The sequence below is a fragment of the Halictus rubicundus genome, chromosome 14, assembly GCF_050948215.1.
Source record: "Halictus rubicundus isolate RS-2024b chromosome 14, iyHalRubi1_principal, whole genome shotgun sequence".
Lineage (NCBI taxonomy): Eukaryota > Metazoa > Arthropoda > Insecta > Hymenoptera > Halictidae > Halictus > Halictus rubicundus.
Window position 1 is genome coordinate 7,315,548 of NC_135162.1, and position 27,999 is coordinate 7,343,546.

The 27,999-nt window shown below is 41.7% G+C and overlaps 1 protein-coding gene across 2 annotated transcripts; it reads right to left on the reverse strand.

Moving 5' to 3' along the window:
- On the reverse strand, positions 1-27,948 carry Tna (Zinc finger MIZ domain-containing protein tonalli). 2 transcript variants are annotated; one of them, XM_076800210.1, is made up of 10 exons: positions 27,813-27,948; positions 5,727-6,010; positions 4,587-4,910; positions 3,726-4,347; positions 2,882-3,228; positions 2,597-2,782; positions 2,238-2,380; positions 1,668-2,157; positions 1,313-1,546; positions 1-1,202 (listed from the first exon to the last, which is right to left on the reverse strand). In XM_076800210.1, the coding sequence occupies exons 2-10, from the start codon at positions 5,814-5,816 to the stop codon at positions 1,065-1,067; spliced, it is 2,574 nt and encodes an 857-aa protein (XP_076656325.1). In that variant the 5' UTR covers positions 5,817-6,010; positions 27,813-27,948; the 3' UTR covers positions 1-1,064. The 2 variants fall into 2 exon arrangements, with proteins under 2 accessions (XP_076656325.1, XP_076656324.1); XM_076800209.1 differs by lacking the exon at positions 27,813-27,948 and adding an exon at positions 23,543-23,849.
- Between the last annotated feature and the right edge of the window lie 51 nt (positions 27,949-27,999).

Sequence of the window (27,999 nt, forward strand, 5' to 3'; positions counted from 1 at the left end):
TTTCTTTCTTTCTTTCTTTCGAATCGAAGCATTTTTGAATTAGCACAGCACATTTTGTCAAGCAAATATTCCAAAATCATAAATCCGTTAAGAAAGTTTACAACTTTCCCGAAGGTACGCTAAGGAGATAATCGTCTTTCTTTGACTACAATTATATGTCAATATTGTGCAGATGTCGAGCAGGCTTGAAAGCCTACATTTTCATGTAAAATTTCTATAAATGTGCTATACGATCCGGTAGAAATTCAACGACGAAAAGGGTATGTTGGGTTTCCATCTATATATCGTAATTAACGTGAACATGTTCTCGGCGCACGTCCTCGGAATATATATTGTCAGTGTAAAAACTTATTTCTGAATAAAGAGCTGGACCAATGGGCAATGTATATAAAATATATATGTTGTTGTATATAAGATTCGTTCGATCGTATCGCACACTTACTGTATCAAACAAATACGTCTGTAATCTTAAACCGTATGTAAAACCTCGTATGGAAAAAGATCGCTCTACATTTGGTATTAAAAAATTCGTATTTATATCCATTTGAACACAATTAATATAATTGTGGTACTCGGTTGAGAATCAGTTCTGGAACATATGCCCGGCACAATGTTAGAACGCGTCGCTATTGGAAATGAAAGATTCCCAATATGAAGGACTAAAAAACGTAAACCGTGCAATAACATCTTTACAAACACAAGCACGCTACGCAGCGGTGCTTCGTTTTCCTCCGCTATTTTAATTAAAAGTCATCGTTTCACATATTTTTCTCTTCTTCTTCTCTTTAAATCTAATAATATGCCCTAACTTCGTCAATAGGAATATTATATAATTAGAGCTAAGATTGTTTGTACCATTGAATTAGGTGAAAGCACCCACAGTGTGACCCCAATATACGCTTCTCAAATATATCCTTCCCTACAAATACCTTCGGGTCTTGAATCGTATTTGTAGGAGAAGAATACTCAAACCTGCTAAATCGCTCTCTTTCCCTCTTTACTTTTCTCATGAATGTCAGGGTCGTGATTTGATTATTCCTCTAAAAGATTCTGCTTTGTATCTTTTATTCAAAAAGTGCCAATATATCATCACTCGATGAGGGGTTTCCACTGCTAGCGCCACTGCTGGGAGGGGTATTCAGATCTGGTGGATCCAGATACGAAAGTAACTCCATCGGATCCACAACATTGTCTGGCAAGAGCTGCAAATAGAAATTATTCTCATATACCACTTACTCGTACTGCGAATTCGAACTTTCAACGTTCAATTTGGTTAATCAGAACAGCCAACACAAATGTTACGAGTACTTACATTCAATGCTTCCTGACCCGTACCCTCTCCGTCTATCACTGCAGCCGGATCGAAATTCAGATCCGAAGGTATGTCTGCAGTATCGTTATTTATGTTTGTACTCGTACTACCAGACGTGTTATGATTCCCTGTAGATTCCTGAGATGCAGGAGGAACACTAGGTGGACCGCTGTTGCCACCACCCGGTGTGTGAGGTGTGTGAGGGGTATGAGGTGTGTGTGGTGTATGGGGCATCTATAACGAATGAAACAGTATTAATTACTAGAACTAATAAAATTAATAAAACACTGTAGAATGTTACGAGTTACGTTCTGTGTTATAGGTCATACAGGTCTATTGAATTAAATGAATTTACCTGATCGTTCAGCGACTTCTCCATAGCGTTAAGAGGATCCAGAGAGTTAACCGACTCGTTCAAGTGCGAAAGAGGTCCCGTCCCGTTCGAGTAATCGTTATTGGTGTTAGTATTCGTTCCAGAATTGATGTCAAAGGATCCACCCGACGAATTCCTATGGTTAATGTTGTTGTTTGCGTATGTAGATGTTGTGTTGTTCATCATAGAGCCGCTAACGATGCTACTCATGTCCGGTGGTATGTACGGGCTCATCGCTTGGTTCATGTCCCAGTTGTTCATCGTGGGCATGTTCATACTTCCAGGTGACATTGCCTTGATCATTCTCTTGCAGTCACTCTCCTCTTCAGATTTAATACCGCTCATGTTCTTCGCTGGCTTCCAATTCGCCATCGAGTCTATCGTCACCTCCTCCACCTCCGCCGTGTTCAAAGTGTTCAGAATGCCCCACATGTATTGGTCGACCTCTAGACCTTCCAATTGCGCAGGTTTTCTGTAATATATTCCATGTTAGTGTCATCAGTTGATACGTATTGTTGGGATTGGCATTATTAATGTGGTAGATAGACTTACGTGCATACAGGACACCTCCAGGATCCTCTCTCACAATTTAGTTGTAGATACGACTCCAAATCGAAGCATTGTATGTGCTTGCAATCGTGTCCTCTTGCTGGCAGTGTAATACGTTTAAAAGTGATAGGACATTTTAAAGATACCTGCAACCGAACAATAACGTTAATCGTTTGGTCCAATATAGACAGATTGTAACAAATGTCTACGCAGCTGTGGACATAGCTTTTGTATCTTGCAATTAATTCAAACAATTCGTATTTTATATAAAAGTCCCCAGTCTAGTAATATTAAGCACTAAAACTGTAGCTTAAAGTCAGCACAAATTGCAAGCAGATTATATTGACAGGAAAAAGTCTCACCTTAAGTGCTGTTTGTTCCACCACATCCTTCTCCGACTGTATGCCATTATTCGAAATGGTATTACTGAAGTTCCGTTTGATTTTGGTTATACAATGCTCCGCAGTGAGTAGCCTTTTGCGTAGCAATCCGTGAAGCACGCTTCGCACGCTCGGCCGATGGACTAATTGAAGCACGAACAGATGCGACTGCAGAAACATACGAACGGTCAATTAATTACACATCTGATTATACAGGCCGCATGAAACCGCGCGCGATTCGATAAAGAAATCTTAAGGAGTTCTTACACAACAACACGCCGAGACCGTGATTTGTATCGTGTTCCTTCCCGGTTGACAGACGTCCTTCAGGTATAAGGGCTTGTGAGACGTTTTATTCTCACCACGATCGATAACCAACGGCGTGGCGTTCACGGACACTTGTACGCTCGCCGGCCAATTCGTGTTCATTTGCCTATCCTCATGGTGGAAACACTTCAGCTGCAGCTCGAGATCCGACCGCCACATCAACGTTTGGTGCACCGTCGACTTCAGCTGGAATACGTGGTTGCTTACAGCCAAATTGTGTTCTAAGCGGAAGGGTGGAAGAATGATGCCATCCCTCACGGGGAATGTTAATCTCAGCTCGTCGTCTTCTGTGAATAACAATCAGAACAATTAGCCTTCCGTAACCTTAACTCCATTTCACAAGCACTTGACCCTTTGCGGATGAGGCTTTTCTAGAGTTAGACAAGCGAATATCATCAGTACTGTGATACTCATCCTCGAAGGTTCAAGACAGTGATGCCCGCAGAGGAAGTTCTAATTCTACGTGCTGCAAACTGAAGGGGGGATAGGTGCGGACATTATACTTGGTGGTAACAACATCGAGATATAATAAATTCAGTTGGGCCACATCGAAGGGTACACGTAAAGTTAAGCGAAGCCTATTTTGGAAGGAGACCTGAAGACCTCTATGATGTTGGAGAGAATATTTACTGTCTTAGTGCTAAAGCAATGGTCCTAGGACATGTACAGATCTACCATTACCTCCAAGTATGCCACACTAACAGGGAAGTAGGAGAAATAGTTTGCGCACCAAGTCTTTGGACATCACTGATCTAAATAGAGACTCGCTGGAAGCAGAACTTACTTTGTATGTTAACCGGTGACTTGATATCAGGATTTGGACTAATGTAGGGGGGCATGCTGGTGGCTGGCGTGAGCGGAGGAGTCGGATTGCCAGGAATAGGACTATGTTGGTAATTCAAACTCGTCGCGCCGGTCGTCCTCATCGCTGCGACATCCTGTTGGTATTGACTGGTCGATGCAGCACCGGCCCCATAAGAGGACGCTCCACCAGCGTATCCCGTGTTCGGTTGGTGACCGACGAACTGGTTGCCAACCGTGCTAGGACCCATACTAACTGGTATACCATTGCTACCGTAGTATTGGTTGGTCGCCGCTTGTGCGGTGGTGTTGTAGGAGGGCGCGGCTTGCCTCATGTTCGTACTCCGTATCATCGTGTTAGGCCCGAAACCGGCAGCCGTGGGGTTCATGGTCTGCATCGGTTGATACTGAGGCTGGAAGTTCGGCCTCGCTGCTGCCGCAGGATAATTGGTCGGGTATTGCGACGTCGCCATGCCGTTGAAGCTAGGCTGCATCGCAGCCGGATTTGGACCCGCGTACGGGCTCTGTTGCCTCTTCTGCGCCATGTGCATCGCGGGGTTAGGGTACGGCGCTAATCTCCTCGGATAGCCTTGGTGGGGCTGAGCCTGGAAACGGTAACGAGGTCTTTGAGTTGAGGTTCCGAGGACTGTTAACGCTTCATCTACCGGAAGGCGATTAACACGTTCACTGTCGAACAACCATCCCCCCAAAAAATCCCACAAAATCAACGGAATCATTGTAATCAAAATTGAAAATTCCGTTACAAAAATAATGGAATAATCGCCGGTAGACAACGCGTTAAGGCGAATTGATAGGGTTTTGGTGTCACGCGATTCGAACGTACCTGCATGCTCATTTTGTTCATCTGCATGTTGTTAGGTCCCATCATATTGTTCATGCCCATGTTGCCCATGTTACTCATGGAGTTCATGGGCGTCATCGCGTTCATACCACTCATACCGTTCATACCTCCCATCGACATAGGATTCATCGAGTTCATGCCATTCATACTGTTCATCGAATTCATGGAATTCATAGAGTGCATCGGGCTCATCGTGCCCATGCTATTGAAATTGCTCATCCCGACTGGCCCCATTCCGGCCATTGGTCCTCTTTGGGCGTACCCTGCGTTGTACGTTTGGTGGGGTATTCCATGTTGGCTCTGCATCTGTAACAAGTTCGGTTTCGATTACTCCGATTTGCAGATTCAGAAACGTGGCTTTAAGTCCGACAGGGTGAAATCAATGACATTTATTTCCGCGAGTTTTGGGAAAACAAGACCGAGAGGAAGACGAAGTCTTTGCTCTACACGAAGAGGCAGATGAACAGGAAGATAAGACGAAGATTAAGATGAAGAGGATGATGAAGAGGATGAACAAGAGGAAGGTGAAGATGAAAATGAAGAGAATGATGAAGATGAAGATGAAAATGAAGAGAATGATGAAGATGAAGATGAAGAGGAAGGTGAAAATGAAGAGGAAAATGAAGATGAAGAGGAAGCCGAACAGGGTGCTGAAGAGGAAGCCGAAGACGAAGATGAAGAGGATGCTGAAGACGAAGATGAAAAGGATGCTGAAGAGGAAGCTGAAGAGGAAGATGAAGAGGATGCTGAGGAGGAAGCTGAAGAAGAACATGAAGAGAAAGCCGAAGAAGAAGATGAAGAGGATGCTGAAGAAGAAGATGAAGATGAAGCTCAAGATGTAGAAGATGAAGATGAAGGGGAAGGTGAAGATGAAGAGGAAGGTGAAGAGGATGCTGAAGAAGAAGATGAAGATGAAGCTCAAGATGTAGAAGATGAAGATGAAGATGAAGAGGATGATGAAGAGGAAGGTGAAGATGAAAATGAAGAGGATGATGAAGAGGAAGCTGAAGAAGGAGATGAAGACGAAGATGAAGACGAAGATGAAGATGAAGATGAAGAGGAAGATGAAGAGGAAGATGAAGAGGAAGCCGAAGAGGATGATGAAGAGGGAGGGAATCGTACCTGATTGAATTGCGAGGGGATGTCTTGGCGGTCCTGCATGGCCACCACGCTGGCTGTGGCGGTGGCCGTAGCGGTGGCAGCTGCCACCATCGCCGCGGCACTAAATGTCGAACCACCACCCCCGTTCTGGGGTGGCACCGTGCTATGGTAGCCGGCTGATAACACGGGCTGCACCCCAACGCCGAGCGCCGCCGTTGTTGATGCTGTTCTTGCTGCCAATTTCGGGAAAAAGGAAAACGCACGACTATCGCGCGGCTCAGGCGATTCTCCGCTAAACCGGGGTGCTGAAACAATAAAATAAAAAAAGAACACACGTTATAAGTCTCGTCTACAGATCTTTCTGACGAATACATTACAAAAAAATCCTACTAATCATCGACTGTGCAATCAAGGACGAGAAAAAATCGCATTCGACCATCGCGCACGTTTAAAGTTAATAGAAAACCGTAATACAATTGTTTATCAATCGGTCAGTTCGAAACGGTCCGGCGATAAACGAATTCAGTAACGGGCGAAACACACGTCGATGCGAGCGCCGTATAGATATCGCTTTGTAGGTCAAATTCGTGTTCGAACGGTTCCGTACGAGTAATCGATTGTATCGCTACGTTCTCTATTTTCTGCAGTGCAGCAATAATATACGACAGATATCCATGACTGCTGAATTATTCGAGAAGGTCGTCGGGTTTAAATAGCGCCGACTTCCGACCGAAACTATACCTAAACAGACATTTATTAACGTTCGTTCATTAATATTCTACGGAACAATACACGCTCCGGTGCGTTTTCCACGCGTACACGTTGCAATTCTTCGACAGGACTAATCTCCCGTGATTCGAACCACCGCATAAAACTGTTATCGCGAAACTATAAAACCATTCGCGGAAAAGATAAGTGAGAAGAGTGACTTGGGACTTGTAACACGTACAGATTTCGATTTGGATCTATGCATGGCTAACGAACATATTTTTTAAGCCAGTTTTACGAGTTTTCTTAAATTTTTAGAATTCTCTTCAATATGTTCTAGTTTTAGTTAGTCGTGACCCGCCGCTAGACTGGAGATTTTATGCATTTACGATAAAAATCAGTTAAACGAAATAGTAAACGCATTGAAAGAATTTAATGATACTGTTTTCTTTGAAATTATTAAGAAATCAATGTAGACAATTTTTATGTTAGAAATATTTTAGCGATCTCTAGCGCACAGTTAGTGTTTCTAGTATACGTTAAATTCGACTGTCGATTTGAGATGATTTTCGAGGACGTAGTTTGACGCAGGAAGTTGTGTAAGGAACGCGCTTTGTCGTGGCCTTTTATCGATATATTCAGGCCTGAATATTGTTCGTTCGAGTAGTATTCCCGTCTCTATCCCCGGCTCGAGAACACGCAAACCCCAAAAGACCGAAAGATAGACCGAACCCTGCACCGTTCATATTCCCAGCTGGCCAAGGCCCCTATTGGTTTTCTGTGGGAAATGCACGTGCTCGCTATTCACACACCGTAGCTCTCTACGCTCTATAATACCGTTCTGTTACAAACACCGCTTGCCGGCGTAATCGCGGCACGGGAATGCTCTCCATTCGATCATTTTCGACTTTTCTTTATGGACAAAAATCCCGACGACGTCCTTTCACCACCCTCTGTCTCTTCCGAGTAGGACTTTTAGTAACCAGATTTTTTCACAATTTACATTCCAATCCATTTCAATTTTAAACTCAAACTTTTATTCCCCTTGAATTGTAAGATTGACTTTGATTATTATCAGATTTTTTTATTACTGTGAGGACGATTTTTTCACGGTCTAGATTTTAAATTAACTTAATTTTTTCGCAGTCTCAATTTTTTCATTCCCTCTGGAAGTTTCGCTAAACGACTTCGGCTGCTGCAGTTTTGATTACCACAAGGATGATTTCTTCGCAGTTTGACGTGGAAATTCGAAAGTTTAGAGTACCTATTATCTCAGAGAATCGTTTCCAAAGGGCGTCACATGTTAATGCGAGACGGATTACAGGTCTCAAGGTTTAAATTGGTACTGCAGAATCTTTGCAGACATAGTAAAACTCTGTTCAAGCCACGTGGTAACATAATCTCACGGTAGACACGGAGAGTTGCACTCTTTCACGTGATTTCGCGTTACGAGGATAGTGTGGAGAACAATGGTCACCGTACACCCTTGTCCTCGGCAACTTCTTCCACAGTTCCAAGTAATTTTCTCTCGAGTCTCATCGGCTACAACTTTAGTGGTCTCTATGTAACAACATGTAGCGTTCAACTTTCTCAGTATTCACAGTGTTAGAACTTCTAGCTTACTAAAGTGTTAGTGCGAGTAGAACCAAAATTGTTTAAAAATTCAAGAACTGCCGAGCAGTTTACGTGACTGCCTTTCGTGACTTTTTGACGTCATCAATAATTGAAGCAATTGTTAAAGCCAAGAATATACAGGTAATTGAGAGAAAATTAAAACTGTTCGTGAATTTATTTCTTTTAATTTCCATTAGTTGCTTTATCTCAATTTTTATTTCAACAAAATAATCGCGTATTGTCGATTTTTTTAAGATATTGACTTAAACAACGATTTCATTCTACAGCAACTTTTCAATTTTACAAATTTGACAAATACACACCGTGTGCAATTAAAAAGAGAATTCAATAAAAATTTTAACAACGATGTGACATTAAGGAATTCGTAAATAATTCTGCCTTCAGGAGACTGTATAATTATAAAAGAATATATTCAGAATTTAGTAATATTTTTAATGAAAGAAATTGATTTCTATACTTATGTGTTTTGTAAATTTTGTCCACATATAGAACACGGTTTTCATCATCGTTCCCAGGAAACATTTGACCCGCTCGTTATCGAAGAAGTACTTTTACGAGGAGTTTCGTATTGTCGCTCTGTATCTGGTATTGATTTTGCGATAATGCTAATGATAATCGAATACACGTGCACCCGTCATCTACACTCACGTACCGAAAACTGTGGTCGTTTACTGAAAGAAAATTGAATTATTTAACAACCAGAGTTACAGATAATTTTTAACTACTAACTTTTAATTACATCAGTCAGACGTAAAATATTTAAAAGAATAGATTGTGTATTGAAGAATCTAATATTTAACGACTAGAATAAATTAGAATAAATTAGAATAAATTAAGTATGAGATATTTAAAGTAGTGAATTATTTACATTTTAAGAAGTGATTTATTTTTGCAAAACGCTTTATCGCAAAATCTTGTATTTCGCCTACTAATATATTAACAAGATCATATCTTGATATACTCTGTTATACTATGTTACATTAATAAAGTCCTTATTGTACGTACATTATAAAATGATATCAACGTTTTATATGAGAAATATATCACGAATATCAACCATAATCAAAAGATCCGACGTCCTCCAAAGTATCCGTATATGAGCACCCTATACACTCACACACACGCGCGCGCGTGTATAATAGGCGTATACAGACGAGAAACATAACTGAAACGTGTTCCACTACTACTGCCACATTGAATTCGACCGAGAGGGCTATTATTCGGAATTTGTTTTTGTTCGATGCGCCATAATCGCGTCTCGAGGACACACGAGCGGAAAAGGCTCTCTTTCGTTCGCATAATAAGAGAGAAAACGCATGTCTCTTTTTTCTCTCTCTCTCTCTTCCATTAACTCTCAATTACCGAGCACATCAAACGAGCAAAAGAAAAATTATTTAAGATCTATAACTTTCCCCACTCATCCAACTCGAATTATTAGATATTTGCAAAAGTTTAAATCTTGTTCAATCGTAACGACTTATTATCCTAACAAATCGAAGTTACACAAAACTGTAGATTCTCTTTTAACAACTCTAAAATAATGTAACAACATCCTTAAAATCTCCTAATGATTTTTCAGTTCTACAGGGTGTCCCAAAAATGTACTTCCTCGAGAGGGGTGATTCCCGAGGTCATTTCAAGTAAATTTTTCCTTTGCGAAAATATTCTCCGCGGCTACGTTAGAGAGTTATCGAGGAAAAACACGGACCAATCGGAGCGCGGCTACGGCGGGCCCCGCCGAGCGCGGTGTTGACATTGGCCGAGCCAGAGAATCCGTCCGCTGTAACCCCGCTTTGATTGGCCCGTGTTTTTCGCTAATAACTCCTCAACAAAGCCGCGGAGAACATTCCCGCAAAGGAAAAAATTACTTCGGGTGACCTTCGGAATAATTTCAAGGAAATACAAGATTTTTCCGGGCACCTTGTATATTCGAGTTTCGTCATCAGTCAGTTTCAGAAGCATAAAATTTACCATCGTAAAGACGGTGGCAAGTACGGCGTTGTTCGTCGCTTCCTAAAAATCTTTGGCGTGATTTTCGAAACACCCAGTACATGTGTACGAACGTAACGTACTTACGTCCAGATATAGCTGGTATGGGGAGCATTTCGAAGGTTGACGTCATCCGGAGTCCCACCCCCTTTAAATTCGCGCTGAATGCAACTCTCGGAGAGAAAAAACTGAGAGGGGCAGAGAGAGAGAGAGAGAGAGAGAGAGAGAGAGAGAGAAAGAGAGAGAGAGTGAGAGAGAAAAGAGAGAATCGATGGGAAAGGAGAGAAAGGGAGACAGGGAGCGAGAAGAAGACCCATGCCTTTTTCCCTTGGTCTCTCTGTTCTCCCTTCGCCCTTATCCGCATATTCCTTCCCCCTTTTCTGTCTTCCCCTGTGAAACAGCGTGTCCGGGGGCGGGGTTGGTCCCTTCTGTAAAGCTCGCAACGGGTTTCTATTCTCGGATGTCAATATTTCGTCAACTAGAGCCCACTCGGAACGCAACAAAAGCCTCTGGCCTGCACACAGCTTGCGCCTGTGCGGCTGCCGTTGCTGCTGCTGCTAGCCTGGCGTGAGAGAAAGAAAGGAAAGAAAGGCTCGACAACGTGCGCACCGTGTTGTAGCGTTTAGAAGAGGATGCAACGATCACGCTGGGCTCGGGAGAGAACACTATACTCGGGCGCGAACGCCATCGATGGAGGGGGAAACGTATTCGAAGCACGTTAAAACGACGTTTATTAATCCTCCGGTGTACCGAGTCGAAAGCATTTTGTCGGTGACATTTTTTCCTGGAAAATTCACAGATTTTCTACCCCCCCCCCCCCCAAAATTAGTCCTACTAAATCTGGAATTCGTAGATCATTTTACCGAAAAATTAATTCAAAGCATGACAGACCCAAAGTGCACTAGAGAGTTCGCTAAACTTTAAAGGGTATTTTAGAATTAATCACGTCAGACTGGACTAAAGCTACGTCCACATGGAGCGACTTTTGAAAGACTATGCGAAATATCGAAAAATGTAAATCTCCAGGGAATCATGGTAATATTTGTAATTTGCAACGTCGGTCGTACAAGGAGAAACTGGTAGTTTCGTTCGTGAAGGGTTAATACTTATTTTGACTTTATTTTGATTTTCTCTTGAATAAAAGATGAAATAAATTTGTTTGTATATCGAGGCTGGTGTAAAACCGTGATCGAAGCGAGACATTGTATAAATATTCCCAGGCTGCGACACGCTATAAAATATTGAAGAAGTGTTGAATTACTGATAATGGAGCACCGGCGTCCATAATATAGCGTTCTTTTAAGAAATGTAACCGTAAGTGGGTCAATGCCGCTTTCGGAGACGCAGAAAGGAGAATCCGAGAGAGAGACTAACGATTCAGTGTACGTGTATGTAGTATGTGCAGTGATGTATACTATTTTCGATGATAATATTCATTATATCAATATTTTCGACCGTTCCTTCAATTTTGCTACAATCATATTTAGAAACGATATCCCCAGAAACATTAACTTAAAAATTTCGTCTATCGCTACAGAGATTTTCAATTTTCTAGGATTATAGCATAAATAAACTTTTGAATGTTCACTGTCTCTGGTAATTGACTTGGACAATTTTTATTTTTATTTTATTTTTCATACCATTTTTGTGTATCGAGAATTGGTAAAGTAGTATACATTTTTCAAACGACTTTTGCGCGACGTTGCTGAAGCGTACGAAGTCGCGAGCGGTTTCGAAACCGCTCGCATATTCATGTGGACTAGCCCAAAGGCTATTTCCCTATTTACAGAAACCGAGGAGGCGACTAATACTGGCGATGCGTGTCGAGGTGGAGGCGAATAATATCGAGCGAGGAATCCTTGTACGAGATAAAATGGGCCTCTCACGGTCGTTGCTTGTCGACGTATAATAGCCGCGTTCTCCTCGCTCGGTACACCGTGAACTCGCCTCTCTGAACCTCGCTTTAACAAATCCAGTTCCGATCATCGCCACCACCATTTTAACTCGCGTTTCTGCAAAACGAAGCGGTCGCGCCAACTCGCTATAATCGCGCGGACAACGCAGCAGTTCAAGGAAAATTGAAATCTTGCGCCAAACCAAAGGAGGGAAAAAGTTGATCAAAGTCGACCATTATACGATGTTTCTTTTTACCACGGCAACCTATATATTTTCTTCGATGTACTTGTAGAGCATAGAAAGACGAGTCCAACGAGTATAATGACAGTACCATTACGATTATCCAATCTCGAGATATTCGAGTCTGAAAGGAACAAACATAATCCAAGTCGACTTTCAGACACGAATATCTCGAGACTGAATAATAGTAATGGTATGGTCATTATACTCGTTGAACTCGTCTTTTTACGCTCTACAAGAATATTGGAGAAGATATATAGGGTGTCGTATTAAAAAATTGAAATTCCGCAGAAAATAATTGGAAGAAAATTGAAATCTTTTAAACGGACCTGCTCGGTTTTTGTATCAAGATCTTGAATTATAATTCGACGAAATGATATGTTAATCCATTGCACCGCCAATTTTTGTTCAATTTATTTCCCAGCGACAGTCAATCTTCTATAATATTCGTAATAATCATTCCATTTTTATTTTGCAGGTCGTAGACGAAGTGTTAAACTACTACGAACAACTATCAGGTACTACCGACAACTATCAGGCCTGTTGAACCGGTCTAAACGCACCTTTAACGGAAGCGACGAAGAGACAGTGAACGTGTGCGGGAGTAACGAGGACAGTACACGGAGAACACGCCGGATGCCGATCGCAACACTCCACTAAAATCAGGACAACGAGAGAAGGAGGATGAGAACGAGGATTCGAGAGAGTCTCGAGACAGCGAGCCTGCGATACGTAAACAAGAGCGTGTGTCCGAGGTCGACTCGAGGGAGAAACGTGGGAGGGACTCCCCTCCTCTTTTTCTCTCAAAAGAGAAGTCAACGACAAGATAGAAAGGCAGGAACAAAGGTGACACAGGATCGAAACCCTCTGTGTCTCCATTGGTCCATCGCATCACCACTTTCGGCACAAATCCAAGAAAAAGTGCACTCAAATCTCCTATAACCGGTATGGAAACCGCAGTTCACGGAAACCGTGCTATAAGAAGCTGGCGTGTATTTCCTTAAAAATTCTCGCTTTTTATTCCAAAAAAAGCAAACTAGTCTTAACAAAATTCAAGATAATATCTATACAAAATTCACCATTATTAACGAGTCTAGTCGTCTACTGTGGACCCACCAGGTAGAACGACGGAGCCGGTATAGTACAGCAAGTATCCTATAGACCGTGTTCTATAGATTAGCGAAACTTTCGAAGTCATTGGCGTCTGGCAGCACGTTGAAGCCTAACACTTCATGCTACGCTCCCGAGTAAATTGGTCTCTCCTGCTCTGCACCCGTTGTCAAGGGAACCGAGACACTAAGCATGGCGCCATTTACAATCGTCGCATCAACGCACGTAGCCTGTGCGTCTTCGAATACAACGATCCACTAATCGCTTTTAAGCCGAATAGCATTTTCCTTCGTCAAGCCAATCATTCGGTGACATTGAAAGGAATCTATATTTATCCAAGAATGTGTCATATAAAATGAAATTTGAGGGAGGTTGATGAATCACCGGAACATTGTTGAATCCCGTGATCCACGACTGTGCGCCAGAGAATAGAAAGCAGCGTAAAGAGCAAGTTACATAAAAATCAAGGCTACACATCCAGAAGCAAAACGAAGTTTCGAGTGGAGCTTGACACGTGCCTATTACCTAATGAGATCTCGCGTCATTACCGTAAATATTTTCATTCTCAGTTGGTCATCCGTGATGACACCGATTCAAATTAGCCGACTAGACTAATAAGGAAAAAAACGTTCGACACGTGCTGTTCAACGTTATACTGCTAATTCCGACGTATTTATGATTATTTACAAGCGTACCACAAGATTGAACAATTCACTAGTCAATTCTCTTCTTGCACTGAATTGCGCTTGACAATTAATTTCGTTGTAAACGAAGCACAACTAAAGAGTTTAAAAAATGAATTGATCAAATGGAGAACAGTAAAATCATTCGAAGTATTTAAATGGTTAGTTAGGCCGGTTGCTCAAATTTCAATTACAGTGTCTCAGAGTAGGAAACATTCTGTTGGTCTCGAGACGAGCCCAACCTCCTCGGGAATTTCTCTCTGCCTATGAGAAGATTCTGTCATTCGCAACAAACACTCGTGGCATTTCGAGGTGGATGGGATAGATTTTTCCCCGATGGAAAAGGTCGAACGACAGAAAGAGCCGGCGACGTTGAATCTCGGATTCGCGTTCGCGGCTTTTATTTTCGCCGGCGACTCGCCTAGCTTTCCAATGATTAATTTATTGCTTCCACCATGTATCCTAGAGCAAGTCTATTCTCTATTCTCTATCTCAAGTGACAGTCCATCGGGATCATCTTGTGACATTTAATCTTACCGCGTTCCATCGATGACGGAAATGTCTCTGAGCGCGACAAGATTTCGTTTTTGAAGACTTTTCTGTGTGAAAGCTATGTCGATCCAGGCTTTAACAATTGTTTATCTCTTAGATCAAACTCTCAGCAATGTACAGACCGTCTCGGCTAACCGGGATCATCGAAATATTAGTCTTGATTTAATGGTGAGAGAAGTTTCTTCTCTGTCTTTTTACCAAATTTCAAGGTTATCGATGGTTTTTTTATTAGTTATGGCATATTTTTTCTTTGATATTCTTGCAGAGCATGAAAAGACAAATCCAATGAGTACAATGATCATACCATTAAGATGATTCAATCTCGAGATATTCGTGTCTGAAAGGGACAAACCTGATCCAAACCTTAGCTTTCAGACTCGAATATCTCGAGATTGAATGATCGTAATGTTACGGTCATTGTACTCGTTGAACTCGTCTTTGCATGCTGTACAAGAACATTGAAGCAAACAGTACATAGTGTGCTGTATAAATGTTTCAACGACCTTGGAATCTCGTTGAAGAATGTCCTCATGAAAAAATACTTCCTACTATTTACGTATCTCTTGAAATAGCGCAATTTAGCAATAAATAAGACAATTATTTAGTGATCCAATTCATCAGAAACACCGGGTATAAAAATCTGTAAAACTTCAAGTACAACATTTTATTTAAGAACGACTTGCTTGATTTCTGTTCGAAGACCAAGGCCTTCAGTTCATCAACGGTTTACATGTTCGTTGATTAAGAAATTTAAACAAAGCCGGAGTGGTTCGAGGAATCGATAAGCGAACAAGGCGAGAAACTTGAGATAAAGATGGCGGCTGTTTGAACGTTTAAGCAACGCGGCTGTCGATGCACGGAGGTGTAGAAAACTGGAATTGAATTTTTTGGTTGTTGCTCTTATAGATTTGACAATAGTAATGTATTCGGCTTCGAAGTGAAAATGCTTTTTACTTTTCGATGTTTCCCTCGTATCAATTCGAACGTATTCGAACGTATTGGGAAGAGTCATCGGTGGAACACGTGCGGCGTATGTCATTCGTGTGTACACGAACGGAAATAACATCTGCCGTTGAAAGAGCCCCGAAAACCGTGCAAGATACCGCCGCAGGACTCTCTTCTAGAGCTTCGGACAACTTCTTCCTCGTTTCGATGCGAACAAGGAAAGTTGCACAAAGAACGCTCGCCCACAATGGCGGCCCGATAATAACCGTAAACGTAAGCAGAAGAGAAATCTTTGCTCCGCGATGGCGAAATTGTCGTTGGCATTTCTCGGCTGTGTGACTGACTAGAAAATTCTAACATTCGATTTTAATTGACAGCGGAGGAGCGAGATGGTAAACATTATTAAACCTACCACACCAAAAGTATGGCATATATAGAGTTCAATTTTTTTAGAGCAAGCAAACAATTTCAGAAGTTACACTACATGAACTCCAAAAATTTGTTGAATTGTGAATGAAATTGCTGTCGCTTTTATTAAGAAGCTCTTGAACATTTTTTATTTTAAGTAGACTATTGCGAAATTGCTGGCAAGTTAACATTGCAGTTCCATAAATAAATTCCACGAATAAGCTGTTGTTTTGTTGATGGACTTTCGTCGATTTTGAGAGATTAATTTAAAAGAGAAAATTCTTTAGAGGTTTTGCGATGATTATAGATTTCGGATTTTTTGTTATATTCTTTGCGCTGTATGACAGAGCGATCGGTAGAAATATTTACAACGAACGCGAGACAAGAACAAACAAATTATGCAACTGGACGATATACGTCTTGCATTGTCATTATGTAAGGATCACAGTCCAATTCTGGAACAATAGTACGACAGTTTAATAATTATGGCCTATAATATATGTATGTGACTGTGCATAAACGCGAAGCGTCGCAAAACCGTTTTGTAACAAACCTCGGTGATCGGTGTCACGTTACAGCTGTACAAGGTGTACTAGGCGTGTACCTTGTGCAATTTGAAGATTCGCAATTGCTGCTTCAATACTAACATCGTATTGTCATATATTCTATACAATTTTATTTAAGCAGTTTCCTTGAACGTCTGATTTTTAAAATGAATTTTTCTTTTGTTGTAAAGCAAGGTAAAGGGCCGCTAGAATTTTTATAGACTCAGTGAATGTGAATAGATCAATTAATTAACAGATCAAATTTTTATCAGGAAAATAGTCGAACGAGGAAAATGGAGAATCAAGGTCCTTCATTCATCGAATGTTGTTAAATCATTTGCGACATGAAGCCGTGATATTAAAAAAAAACAGGTAAAATTTTTATCAGGCTAATTGTTGAATGAGGAAACAGGAGGAATGTCCTTGGTATTGTAACTCGCGAGACGATTACGAAATCCGTGTTGACACGTCCACAATTTTTGGACGTGATGTCCAAAGAAGCGGCTTTATCTGTTGTGTCAACTAAGGTGTGGAGGAAAAACGCCGAGTTACTAATGAGTACACCGCGGATCTTTATGCAAAATAACAATTTTGTAATTGTGAGGGACGAGGTCCCGAGTGGAAATTTCTTTAATAATTTTAGTAAGTTAAGAATAATGAAATTTCTAAATTCTCTTATATTATTTTAAGTCGTACAATTTTGGTCACAAGTGCCTACAATTTCTGTCTACTAATGAGTAAAAGTTGTACTATCGAACAACGTTTATGGGTCCCATAGGATCTGATTTCCTAAAAGTTGTTTAAAAAATTCTGTTTCCATTGAATAACGTCTACAGTTACCACAGAATTTAATTCCTTAAAAAATGATGACCTTTGCCGTGCAATCTAGCATTTATTACAACAATAGTTTGTTTTGCATGCAACAATAGCGACAGGATTTCACGAATTAAAACTAGTCTCACGAGGACAATTCCCGTGTGTTACATCACGCGTGCTTCCGAATATCTTGAAATATGGCGGAAGTAATTTATCAATGATTCAGAGGTCGCGTAATATCCGCCATATTCATGTTTTGTTCTACAATGTGTGTCAATACGAATTGAAATTCCGCTTTTCTAGGATAACAAAAAGATATGCATACATTATCACGACCTGGTAATTAAAAACGAAATATTGTCATACTAAAAAAAAAAAAAATAATAATGAAGGAGGGGCTCCGCCCCACTCCGCCAAAAATTATTTTCAGAAAGATGTTTTCAATGCAAAATGAACCTATTTGCCAAATTTCAGCTGAATCGGATTTGGCTGGTTTTCGGAACTATCGCCAAGTTCTGCAAAACCTTGCAGATCGAAGACTACAGGGCAACCCTAATCGTGCATACTCCGCGGGTTTCAATGTCGAAATCGGCGAATTGTTACATGGTGGCTTACGTCACGCCGATTTTCGACGCGCGAATAAATCTGGAGGATGCATTTTCAGCGAATAAAAGGGGCGTGCACGCGAACCAGAAGGCTCGTCCCGTCAAGGATTCGGAGAAAGTTGTGTTTCAGGGCGTTGATTGGCGGATGACGAAATCACGGAAGCCGCTGGCCAATCATTGCTCTGGAAACTTTCCCAGAACACTTAAACCCTTTGACCGTTACATAAATATCATCCGATCCGGTGCAGCGTGTTGTTGCAGCGACGCGCGCGAGATAAAGGGAACTTCGGGGGACAACAATCCGTTGTTGTTGCTCTCTCCCACGTAAAACGTACACTGACGCTCAAAAGTACGTGTAATATCACTTTCCTCATCCCGAACACCTAACAATAATTAAGTAATCTCATTTACACCGGATCCACAAAACACCACCGTACAGAACGCCATTTTACATGACTTTCATTATATAAACTTTTATTGTACCGTATCTTCAAAAAAATTTTAGACTTATAGAATAATTCTCCACGAACTGTTGCAATTTTAATAATTGTGGATTAAGAAATTTAGAACCCGGAATTTAAACATTGTTTGGACAAATTAATTAATAATAACACTATTTTTCATTTTCCACGTATAGGGTGTCTTAAAATTTTGTTTTTTTAAGAGGGTGATTCCTAAGGTCATTAGAAATAAATTTTTCCTTTACAAAAATGTTCTCCGCGGTTTCGTTCAGGAGTTATTAACGAAAAACACGGACCAATCAGAGCGCGGCTACGGCAGACGGAGTCCGGCTCGGCCAATGCCAACGCCACCGTCTGCAGTGGCCGTGCTCTGATTGGTCCGCGTTTTTCGTTAATAACTCGTTAACGAAGACGCGGAGAACATTCGCCCAAAGGAAAAAGTTACTTCAAATAAACTCAGGAATCTAACTATTTTATTTAGTTTCTACTTCGATATGCTAGTTCAACCTAGATACTAGTGCTAGGCAACGTTTTAACGATATTACCAATAGATAAATACTGATAAGAGAATTTACTGATGAATTTGTGTCATTCTGAAACAATTATAGTTGTCTCGATACTTTTGTGCGACAGTGTACGACAAAGCACGTAACGCGCACGCGAAAGCCAACCGGCGACGATCTCCCGTAGAAAGCACGTTAGAGAACTATAGAGAATGATCGTTTCCGATCGTGACCGAGTCGCCGACGATTTTCAGGCTATGGACGCGCTCCAAAGCAACTGAAAAGTGTTCCAACTTTCTTCTGGAATCGCTCGAGAATTAAATCAGAGGATGTTGGAATTTTTTTGCTGAAACTGTGTCATCACACAGCAAACACTATTTACTTATATCCTCTTAAACCTCGCTGGGCTTCCAACAATTTTCTAACAGCCATGACTGAATTCGAGATAATAAAACGTTTAAATAAAATTCCTACTAACGAAGAGATGCCAAACAATTATAATATTACAAAAATACACAGAACCCTTTTTTAAATATAAAATGCTGCAAAAAATCTAGTATTTTCAGAATCACTGTTGACGGTTACAGGAATGCAAAATGGCCGTCGTCGGTCAGTTATTGGAGGTCCGACGAGTATTAATGTTCGCGAGCTATTTAACCGAAACAATGCTCGAGGTTCGACGAGGAAGCAATTTATTAGGAATTAGAAAGGAACGCTGGAAATCACCTTATTACCGGTGAAATCGAGACAATTGTTGCAAACTGTAATGTATGTACGGTCTAGAAAGACATACTTTCCTCCGGCGTTCATTTATAGTTCGACGCGGCGCGTGTATAGTACGCTATAGCGTGTCCACACATGCGCGCGGAGCCTGGAAACAAGGAATAGAGAATATGCATAGAGCGTATGTTAACCCGAAACATTGAAACGACAATGGCTTTGCCGTCGAGTTGTGCGGCGCCGGTGGTTCTTGTGGAAAACTTTGATACAATTTCTACACGCCGGTAACTCGAAGTATGTCAGGGTTAAATGGGAAGCCATCAACGAGTCACTTTGCCTGGAAATATTTTTCACGGTTGTGTACACAGAAGACCTCTAGTTACGCCTCTAAAGTTGTCAGTTGCGATCGTTGTTCGTATATTTTCCTGTTGGCTAGCGAAGCTCTCGTCGATTTTTGCGAATAATTAATTCGTCACAGCTCTATAGAATCACCTAAGCATCTGCCTTATTCGCTGTGGTATGAAACAACGCAAGACTCGTTCCTCCGAGTAATTTATTAACGAGATTCCAAGGTTGTCGGTAGGTTTATATGAGACACCCTATATATTTTCTTGGATATTCTTGTAGAGCATGGAAAGACGAATCCAACGAGTACCATGAACGTACCATTACGATCAGTCAATCTCGAGATATATTTATCTAAAATAATGCTTTAATTAAAAGCTTTATTATAAACAATTTTAACAGTTTCAAAATGCGAGACGTTTGAAAGAGTATCACACTATGTTAACTTCTCAATTTTTATATCATTGATTACTTTGAACTTCACGAATTTTTTACTGCTATACTTGTAAGAAAAGTGTCAACGCGATCGATTAATAATGCATAACATTATGACCGTAGCGCTCAGATTGGTCGAAAGCGCGCGAAACAAGGTCGTCGCTTATGGAACGAAGACTAATAACATCAGCTGTAACAACTTCGGTTGTTCGTTTGTTCTCACTATCAGCTGTCATTGACAGGGTGGGCAAATCTTGCGCGCATGCGTACGCGTGCGCGCGCGCTCCCGTTCGAAAGACGCGCGGGAAAGGAACGTTCGGCGAATAGTTTGCGAGAACCCTTGTGACACTCGTAAACGAACGTCGATAAAAGTTTTTCCTTCGAGACGGACTTCTTTCAGAGATAACAGCTTTTATCAGACAAAAATGCTCGATAACGCTCGGTCGAGCGACATTTGTTCCTTTGTTAATTTGAATGACTAAACGTGTAACAAAGAACCGTGATACTCGGCGGTACCGAGAAACCGTAAATATTCGGAGATTATTTATTATAGTTGAGGACTCCGGTCAACGGGTCTTCCCTTCGCGGGATCTTTATTTAACGCGTCGCAATTAATCACTTTCCGCGGCCGGTCGCGGGATATAATTATCCCGCCGCTTTTATCTGGACGAAAGCTTCGGAAACCGGGAGACTTTGTAATCCGGAATAATTAATGCAAAAGGGTAGGTGGAAATATAGTGTCGCTCGTGATATATATTTAAACGGCCGTTTCCGCGCACGTGCGAACATGCGCGCGTTTATTTGAAATTAACGAGCGTACAGCTGTAATGGAGAACGTGCGAAACAACCGAGATCGTATCAAACTATGCGAACCTGCCCGTAAATACATTGTTCGATGGAGGCTTTTATCATTTTTTGATAGTTTTCGTCGTCACGTTACAGTATTCCAAAGTTTCCATACAAAGATACAAAATTTCCGGGTCATCGGTATTTCTGAAAATGAAATGTTATATTTTTTCTTCTGTATTATTGTAGAGCAGGGAAAGACGAATCCAACGAGTATAATGACTATACCGTTACGATCATTCAATCTCGAGATATTTCTGGCTGAAACGTAAGATTTGGATTAGGTTTGTTCCTTTCAGACACGAATATCTCGAGATCGAGTGATCGTAACCATATGGTCATTAGACTCACTGGATTCGTCTTTTCGTGCTCTACAATAACGTCTAAGAAAAAGCGCAAGATTGCGTATAAAAAAAGCTAGCAACGACCTTGAAGTTTCATTAAGAAATGCGGAAAATCCACGGTTTATCAATTGTATTCATTTGGCATCGTAATTTCTGCAGATGGTAGTCTAATTATCTAGGGATAAGTATTGTCCTACTGATGTTTGTTATAAAATTCTAGTTGTAATTGTTGACGCCATTCGCGGTACATATATACCAATGAACTGTAAAGGGTTAGCGCATTACCGTATCTTTAAACAGCGAAATAAATCACGAACGCGTTATCGTCACGGTGACGATTAATCTTTCCAGCGGAAACTCGGTATACAATGTGTCTACGGTTATCACCGAACCATGAAGGAACTGTTCCGCGTTAGATTTCTTATGGCAGTCGCGTTTTAGACGCAGTATGCATGTATGTATATTCATAGCGCGCGGAACAGATCGACTAATGTATACAACGCGAATGACAGTTAATAGTTTACAGCCATCGTGGATAAGGTGTACGCCGACCTTGCTGACCTGTCGAGCGCTATTACACTGACTAATTAACGCATTCCACCTGCAATTGAACTGATTCTCATTCTACGTATCTTCACCTTACAATCCGATCGTTTTTAATCATTTATCAATTCGGAAGGGCATTATTAGACTGGGCTATTAACTTGTAAAATTATAATTAAAATTTTTTGCATAATTATCTGAAAACATTATACATGTGACAGAAATTTCGGAATTGATCAACCAAAACAGTAGAAATGGGAAAAAATTATAATTTGGTAGAAATTATCCGTTCGCAATTTGAGAACCGTTCCAAATCAGTTTAAAGAGCGTTCTGAATTGTAGAGGGGCCCGATTCGCGGAAAAACGACACAATCAGATACCGTAGCATAATTTTCGCGAGCGCCGCGGAGGCGTGCGTTAGCGTAATCTAGACATAGTTAGGATTATCGACGTTCTTGCCCCGGCGTTTGACATAAGTACACGGAATGAAGTTAGACGGTCGGTGCTTTAAAGCGCTATAGTGTGCACACATGCGCATTAGATCATCCCCCCGCACGCAACAGAGAAACGACTGATAGAGAAACGAAAGGTACCGCATCGTGTCGTGCTTTCCACAATTATTCGCTATCCTTATCGGTTTAATCAATCATTTTCTCGAAAAGAAATGCCACTTCTGCATATAATCTTCGATCGCCTCGACGCTCACGGAAGTTGTTCAGATGCGGGGTTGCAAGATCTCTACCATTGACATCATACACACACTAGCACGACCATTACACATCATAATCTATTGCATCGTGTGCACATGTTATGTCATACGCGTACAAGGTGTTTCAACGAAATTGGAATCATCTAAAGATATATTCTCAAAGTCACATTTTTTACGAAAATGATCAGTAGTGTTTTTTATATGACACCCTATACATTTTCTTCAATATTCTCGTAGAGCATAAAGAGACGAGTTCAACGAGTACAATGACCACCCCATTACGATCATTCAATCTCGAGATATTCGTGTCTGAAAGGTAAGATCTGGGTTAGGTTTGTTTCTTTCAGACACAAATATCTGGAGACAGAATGATCGTAATGCTATGGTCATGGTACTCGTTCGATTCGTCTTTCCAAGCTCTACAATGATATCTAAAAGAAATCGTAATCTTTCGTATAAAAAAATACCAACAACCTTGAAATCTTGTTAATAAATCATATTGAAGAACGATTCTTTTTATTGATGTATATGCCTACCTGTTGAGATAGTACAAATTTGTTCTAAAACTTGCCATTAGAAGGAGAAAAACTCACTGGCGAACAATTTGCATCTTATGCCCATTGTAGTACGTTTAGGTTCGTAAGAGATTTGAGAACGTCGTTACGCGTCTATGTAGGATGGTTCCGGTTCTCCGATCAATTTGAAATTGCCGCTTTGATTCGCGCGCCGTCCGAGGAGGCACACGGTTCCGAGACCTCATTATGCAACGGACAATTATGAAAATTTAATTACGCCTCACCTTGAGCACGCGTGCGGGAATATAATGTCCGAAGGCTGCTCCATTGTCGTCGGACCGCGCGAGCGTCACGAGCGACCGCTTCGAGCCGGCAAAACAAACGTTTCATAATCCAGCGGATTCCGTCGCGTGTAAACCAATCGTTTTGCGCAAGCAATACGTTACGGCCGTGTCTTCGCAGAACAGAGAGTATCGCGGCGCGAAACTTTTTCTTGCTTGCCTGGCGATTTCAACGGTCAGCGAAAACGCTCGACTCGTTCCAATACACCTCGAGAACGGACAAATTAAACGCGTTCGAAATCGCGCCCGGATAAATGAAAAGCTAACGTCGAACCTCGAAAAGAAAAAACAAAGAAAAAAAACAGATAGAATACGTGACACAGGACGAGTGTTTGTTCCGTTTCCCAAAATGGCGGCAGGAGAGAGAGAGAGAGAGAGAGAGTAGCATTTTTCTACGTGCCAGCGCTCCCAAGGTGAATTTATAACGTGTCGCTACGTCTGACATAATTCTTTGTCAGTTCCGAGGCGTCTGTCCGTCGTCCTTGACAAACGGGTACCCTCGCTCCACAAGCACGGGAGTGCGCAATCAAAGATGACGATATTATTTCTGACTCGTTGATATTTGCCAATTTGGTAAATAGCGGTGTGTGTATCGGCAATGAGGTTCTTCCAAAAACTTGATAGCCGTGCTAGGTTCGAACACTACGGCCCTCTTGTTACGCTCTAGCCCTTTGCGGATGGGAATTTCTTAAAATCATTAAAAAAAAATATCTTCCGCAAAGAGCTAAACCGTGCATCAGTCTAAACTACTGGGGGGGGGGAAGCAAACAACACGGTAATCCTTTTTGATCGAATTACATAATTTCAAAATTTGAGATTAAATTGTCAAGAAAGAAAAAAAAATCAAGAGAGAAGGAAGAAAGAAGCAGAATGGTTAGAGAATAGTACCGTGCTAGAGAGGTTATATGAATCGGCAAGCCGACCTCATTTATTTGTGGATAAGGGCAAAGTGTGCGCGCAGCAGCATGTCTCTTCTGGTGCATATCCCCCACCAGTTAACTGACCGGGTGATTCCCCCCGAGGTAATACGTCCCTGGGAAGCTCACGGTATGCGCCATCGAGTGTACGCTTATTTTAACAAACCTATTTCTGATATTGTGCCACCGCGAAAGAGACGGGGGCCTGTATCGAGATTAGAAGGCTTTCGACGAAACCGATTTACTCGGAGAGACGCAATAAACGCGCCGAGAAACCGCGCGCTACCGTGCATGCTGACCAGAAATCGACGACGACTGCGTTCTTCTACGACCGTGTTCTCTGTACAAGCACACGTTCGTTCGACAAATGCCCCTACTTCCTTCCCACACCCTTCCCACGAGAGAGCGCGCGCTGGAAACAGTATGTTTCTGTCTCGATGGCGTTAGGTGAAAGCTCGACAGAGTCCACAGAGTTCATAGAAGTAGCGCTGGACAGCTAGTTACGGGGGAGGGGGGGGGGGGGGGGGGAAAGGGGCGCTGGGGGCTGTCGATGCAATAGGCTCGACTTCGGAATTCCGAAAATAGCATACCCCGGAATCGATAACGCTGCGAATCTACCACCGAAATTTCTACTGTCACAGAAATGTCATAAACTTGTCAATTCTCCGCATATCTAACCCCCTCCCCCCAAATACTAACTAGCTTCAGAGGATTTATCGGTTCAACCAGAAAAATGGGGGCAGAAATCGATGGAGGCGGGTACTGTCGTCTATGAGGAGCCAGCTAATTGCACGTACTGCTATTCATTATTTATTATTAACTGATTTGAATTTTTCTAAACGTTTCATAACACTGGAACAAGAAGCTACACATTGGAGAATCTGATTATTGTGATCGAATGTACAACAATATATTAGTAGACGCATATTTTTAACCCGCGAACAGTGGACAATTGTATAAATGACTATTTTGATAGTATGGGTCAGAACAGACCCGGGCAACGGTGGGCTCATCAATCTGATTTCAGGAAGGCGAAGAACTGAAATAACGCACATCTAAAGGAAATTTTTATGAAAGCTACCTATTTTCATAGAAATTTGTAGAAAAATGTTCACAAAAAGTCACTTCCAAGAAAATTTTTACTGGAAGACACTAAAACATAAACTTAAAACAGATTCCCGAGAAAAACACAACAGAGCGATCTGATCACTCGAAAATTGCCGCCTGACGGTTTTCGATAACATTCGAGCCAATAACTTGGTAAAATTTCAATTGCGAACAATAAGTCCCGATTCCAGCAACATTCGAGTTTTCACAACGGCACCAGCAACAACCTTGATCCGCGAGCGATGTGGGTCACGGAAGAAAGGCGCAATATTTCAATGAAATTAAAATTTCTCAATGCCGCGAGGATTGAGCGTATTTCGAAGCATCAGCGAAAATACGGCGAGAGTATTATCGCGTTTTATAGCCGGACAGTGGAGATCGAGGCGCCGCAAGGCTGTAGTTCGCAGCTACCGCATAAATGTCAAGGGATCCCGACATAGTTCTTTTTTAAGGCGCTGAACTTATTAGCCAGTTTCACTGTTAATATGTATATCCGTTGTTCACCGTGAAAATCCCATTTCGGAAAACTATCGTAGATAGTACAGTGACTCGGTGTATAACTCCGGTGATAAACGATTAGATACCGCACTGCCTATTGCGCGTTTAACATTGCCAAGATTATCTCAGCCCGAAGACAACGTATACGTACAACGTGCGATATGGTGGCGCGATTCGATTCAAATTCGCGTCGATTGCCGCTCCGCGGCTAACCTTGCCTCGTCTTTGTATTTTTGTGCCGACTGATAACGACGTCAGTGACAATGTCAGGCCGATTATCGTCACGCCGAGAGCCAGATAAGAATTCAACGCCGAACGACGAAAGGTAACGATTGCTAAATCGCTTCCTTGACGCGATTTGCCCACGAAATTTTCAGGTCAACCACGCACACGAAGCTTCAAAGTTCATCGAAGTTGTAACGAGTCATTAAACTTTCATACAAAAGTCAACGCAATTCTACATAAAAGTTAACCTTTTAATCGTTTATTCAAAATTTAAAAAAAATTCCCATTTTACATGTATAGAAGTCGAGTTAGTGTATCGATCAGCTTTTGTACAGAAGTATCATTTTAAAAACGAGCATTTAGCCCTTCGAGAACGAATATCGACATGAGGCGATGCACATCAGTGCACCTAATTCCCACAGAAGCAAACAAATAATTTCGTTGTGTATTTAACAGGTCCTACTTTCATTATTTCCAATATTTAAGATTTCTAGTTCTCTATTCCCTAGATCTCCGATCTAGTTCTCCTTATTTTTCAAAAATCTTCATTCACAATTCTTTAGTAAAAGGAATCCAGAAATCTAATAGCTCAGAAGCTGGAATCTAGAAGTCGAATAGTCCCATATAAAAGCTAGTATTCAAATTTTCATAGTCCCCTTGGAAAGCTGGTATTGGAAGTCTGCATAGTTTCGCAGAAAAGCTAATTTAATCGTTCAGGGGGTTCCCACTGCGTCGATAAGAACGCACGCGCGTTTTTTAGGAACGCACGATTCGACGATAAATTCTCGATCGTCTTCAACTTTCTGTGGGCATGGTAGGTCGCTGCAGAATAATCGCGAAACAGCGTGTATTTTTACCGCGACCGGTTCATAGCTGTTCGGTGGTCGTCTATAGTGTTGTTACACATAAAGGTGTTAATACGCCGAGCATAACACGTCCCGCGACCCTACAGGCGATCGAAGATTACAGTGGACGTGACTTTCCGACTTGTTTTCGTGTCTCCGTCTGCGAGAGAGTCTCTCCTCCCGCTCTTTCTCTCTCTTCGTTCTCTTTCTCTAACCGGGATCGGATCGAGAAACGAGCAACACGGAGTGACACATCTTTAGAACAATCACCCGTTGTGAAAGCGCCTTACCGGTCCGAGTATACTGCAGCGTAATATAACGAGCAGGCGGCCTCGGTTCTCGAGAAATCGAGAACCTTTTTGTACTGTGAACCGTCGCAATTTTAATCTCACGATCCTCGTATCTCTACATTATCCGACATTCTGATAATCGAAAGGACCAATTCTATGTTCTACACAGTCCGCGGACTAAATATCGTTTCACTCTTTCCTTGATTCGATTTATCGAGCGTAATCGATCACAGTCGAGATTCAACTACTTCGGTGGGCCCGAAAGCGACACTATAGTCAGCGCAACTTAATATCACTTAAATTATTGTTTAAACAACGCACTGTCACTTACCTAAAGGACGACACAAAAGCGCATTATCCTGGTCGGACACGGGCCACGGTCCACGGTATAATCCAATCCTCCTCGGATAAACGAAGAGGAAGAAGGAGAAGAAAAAAAAAATAAGAAGAAGACGAAGAAGAAGAGCACTAGGATATCACACTAGCAACGACGTGCACACTTCCCCGCGTCCACGGAA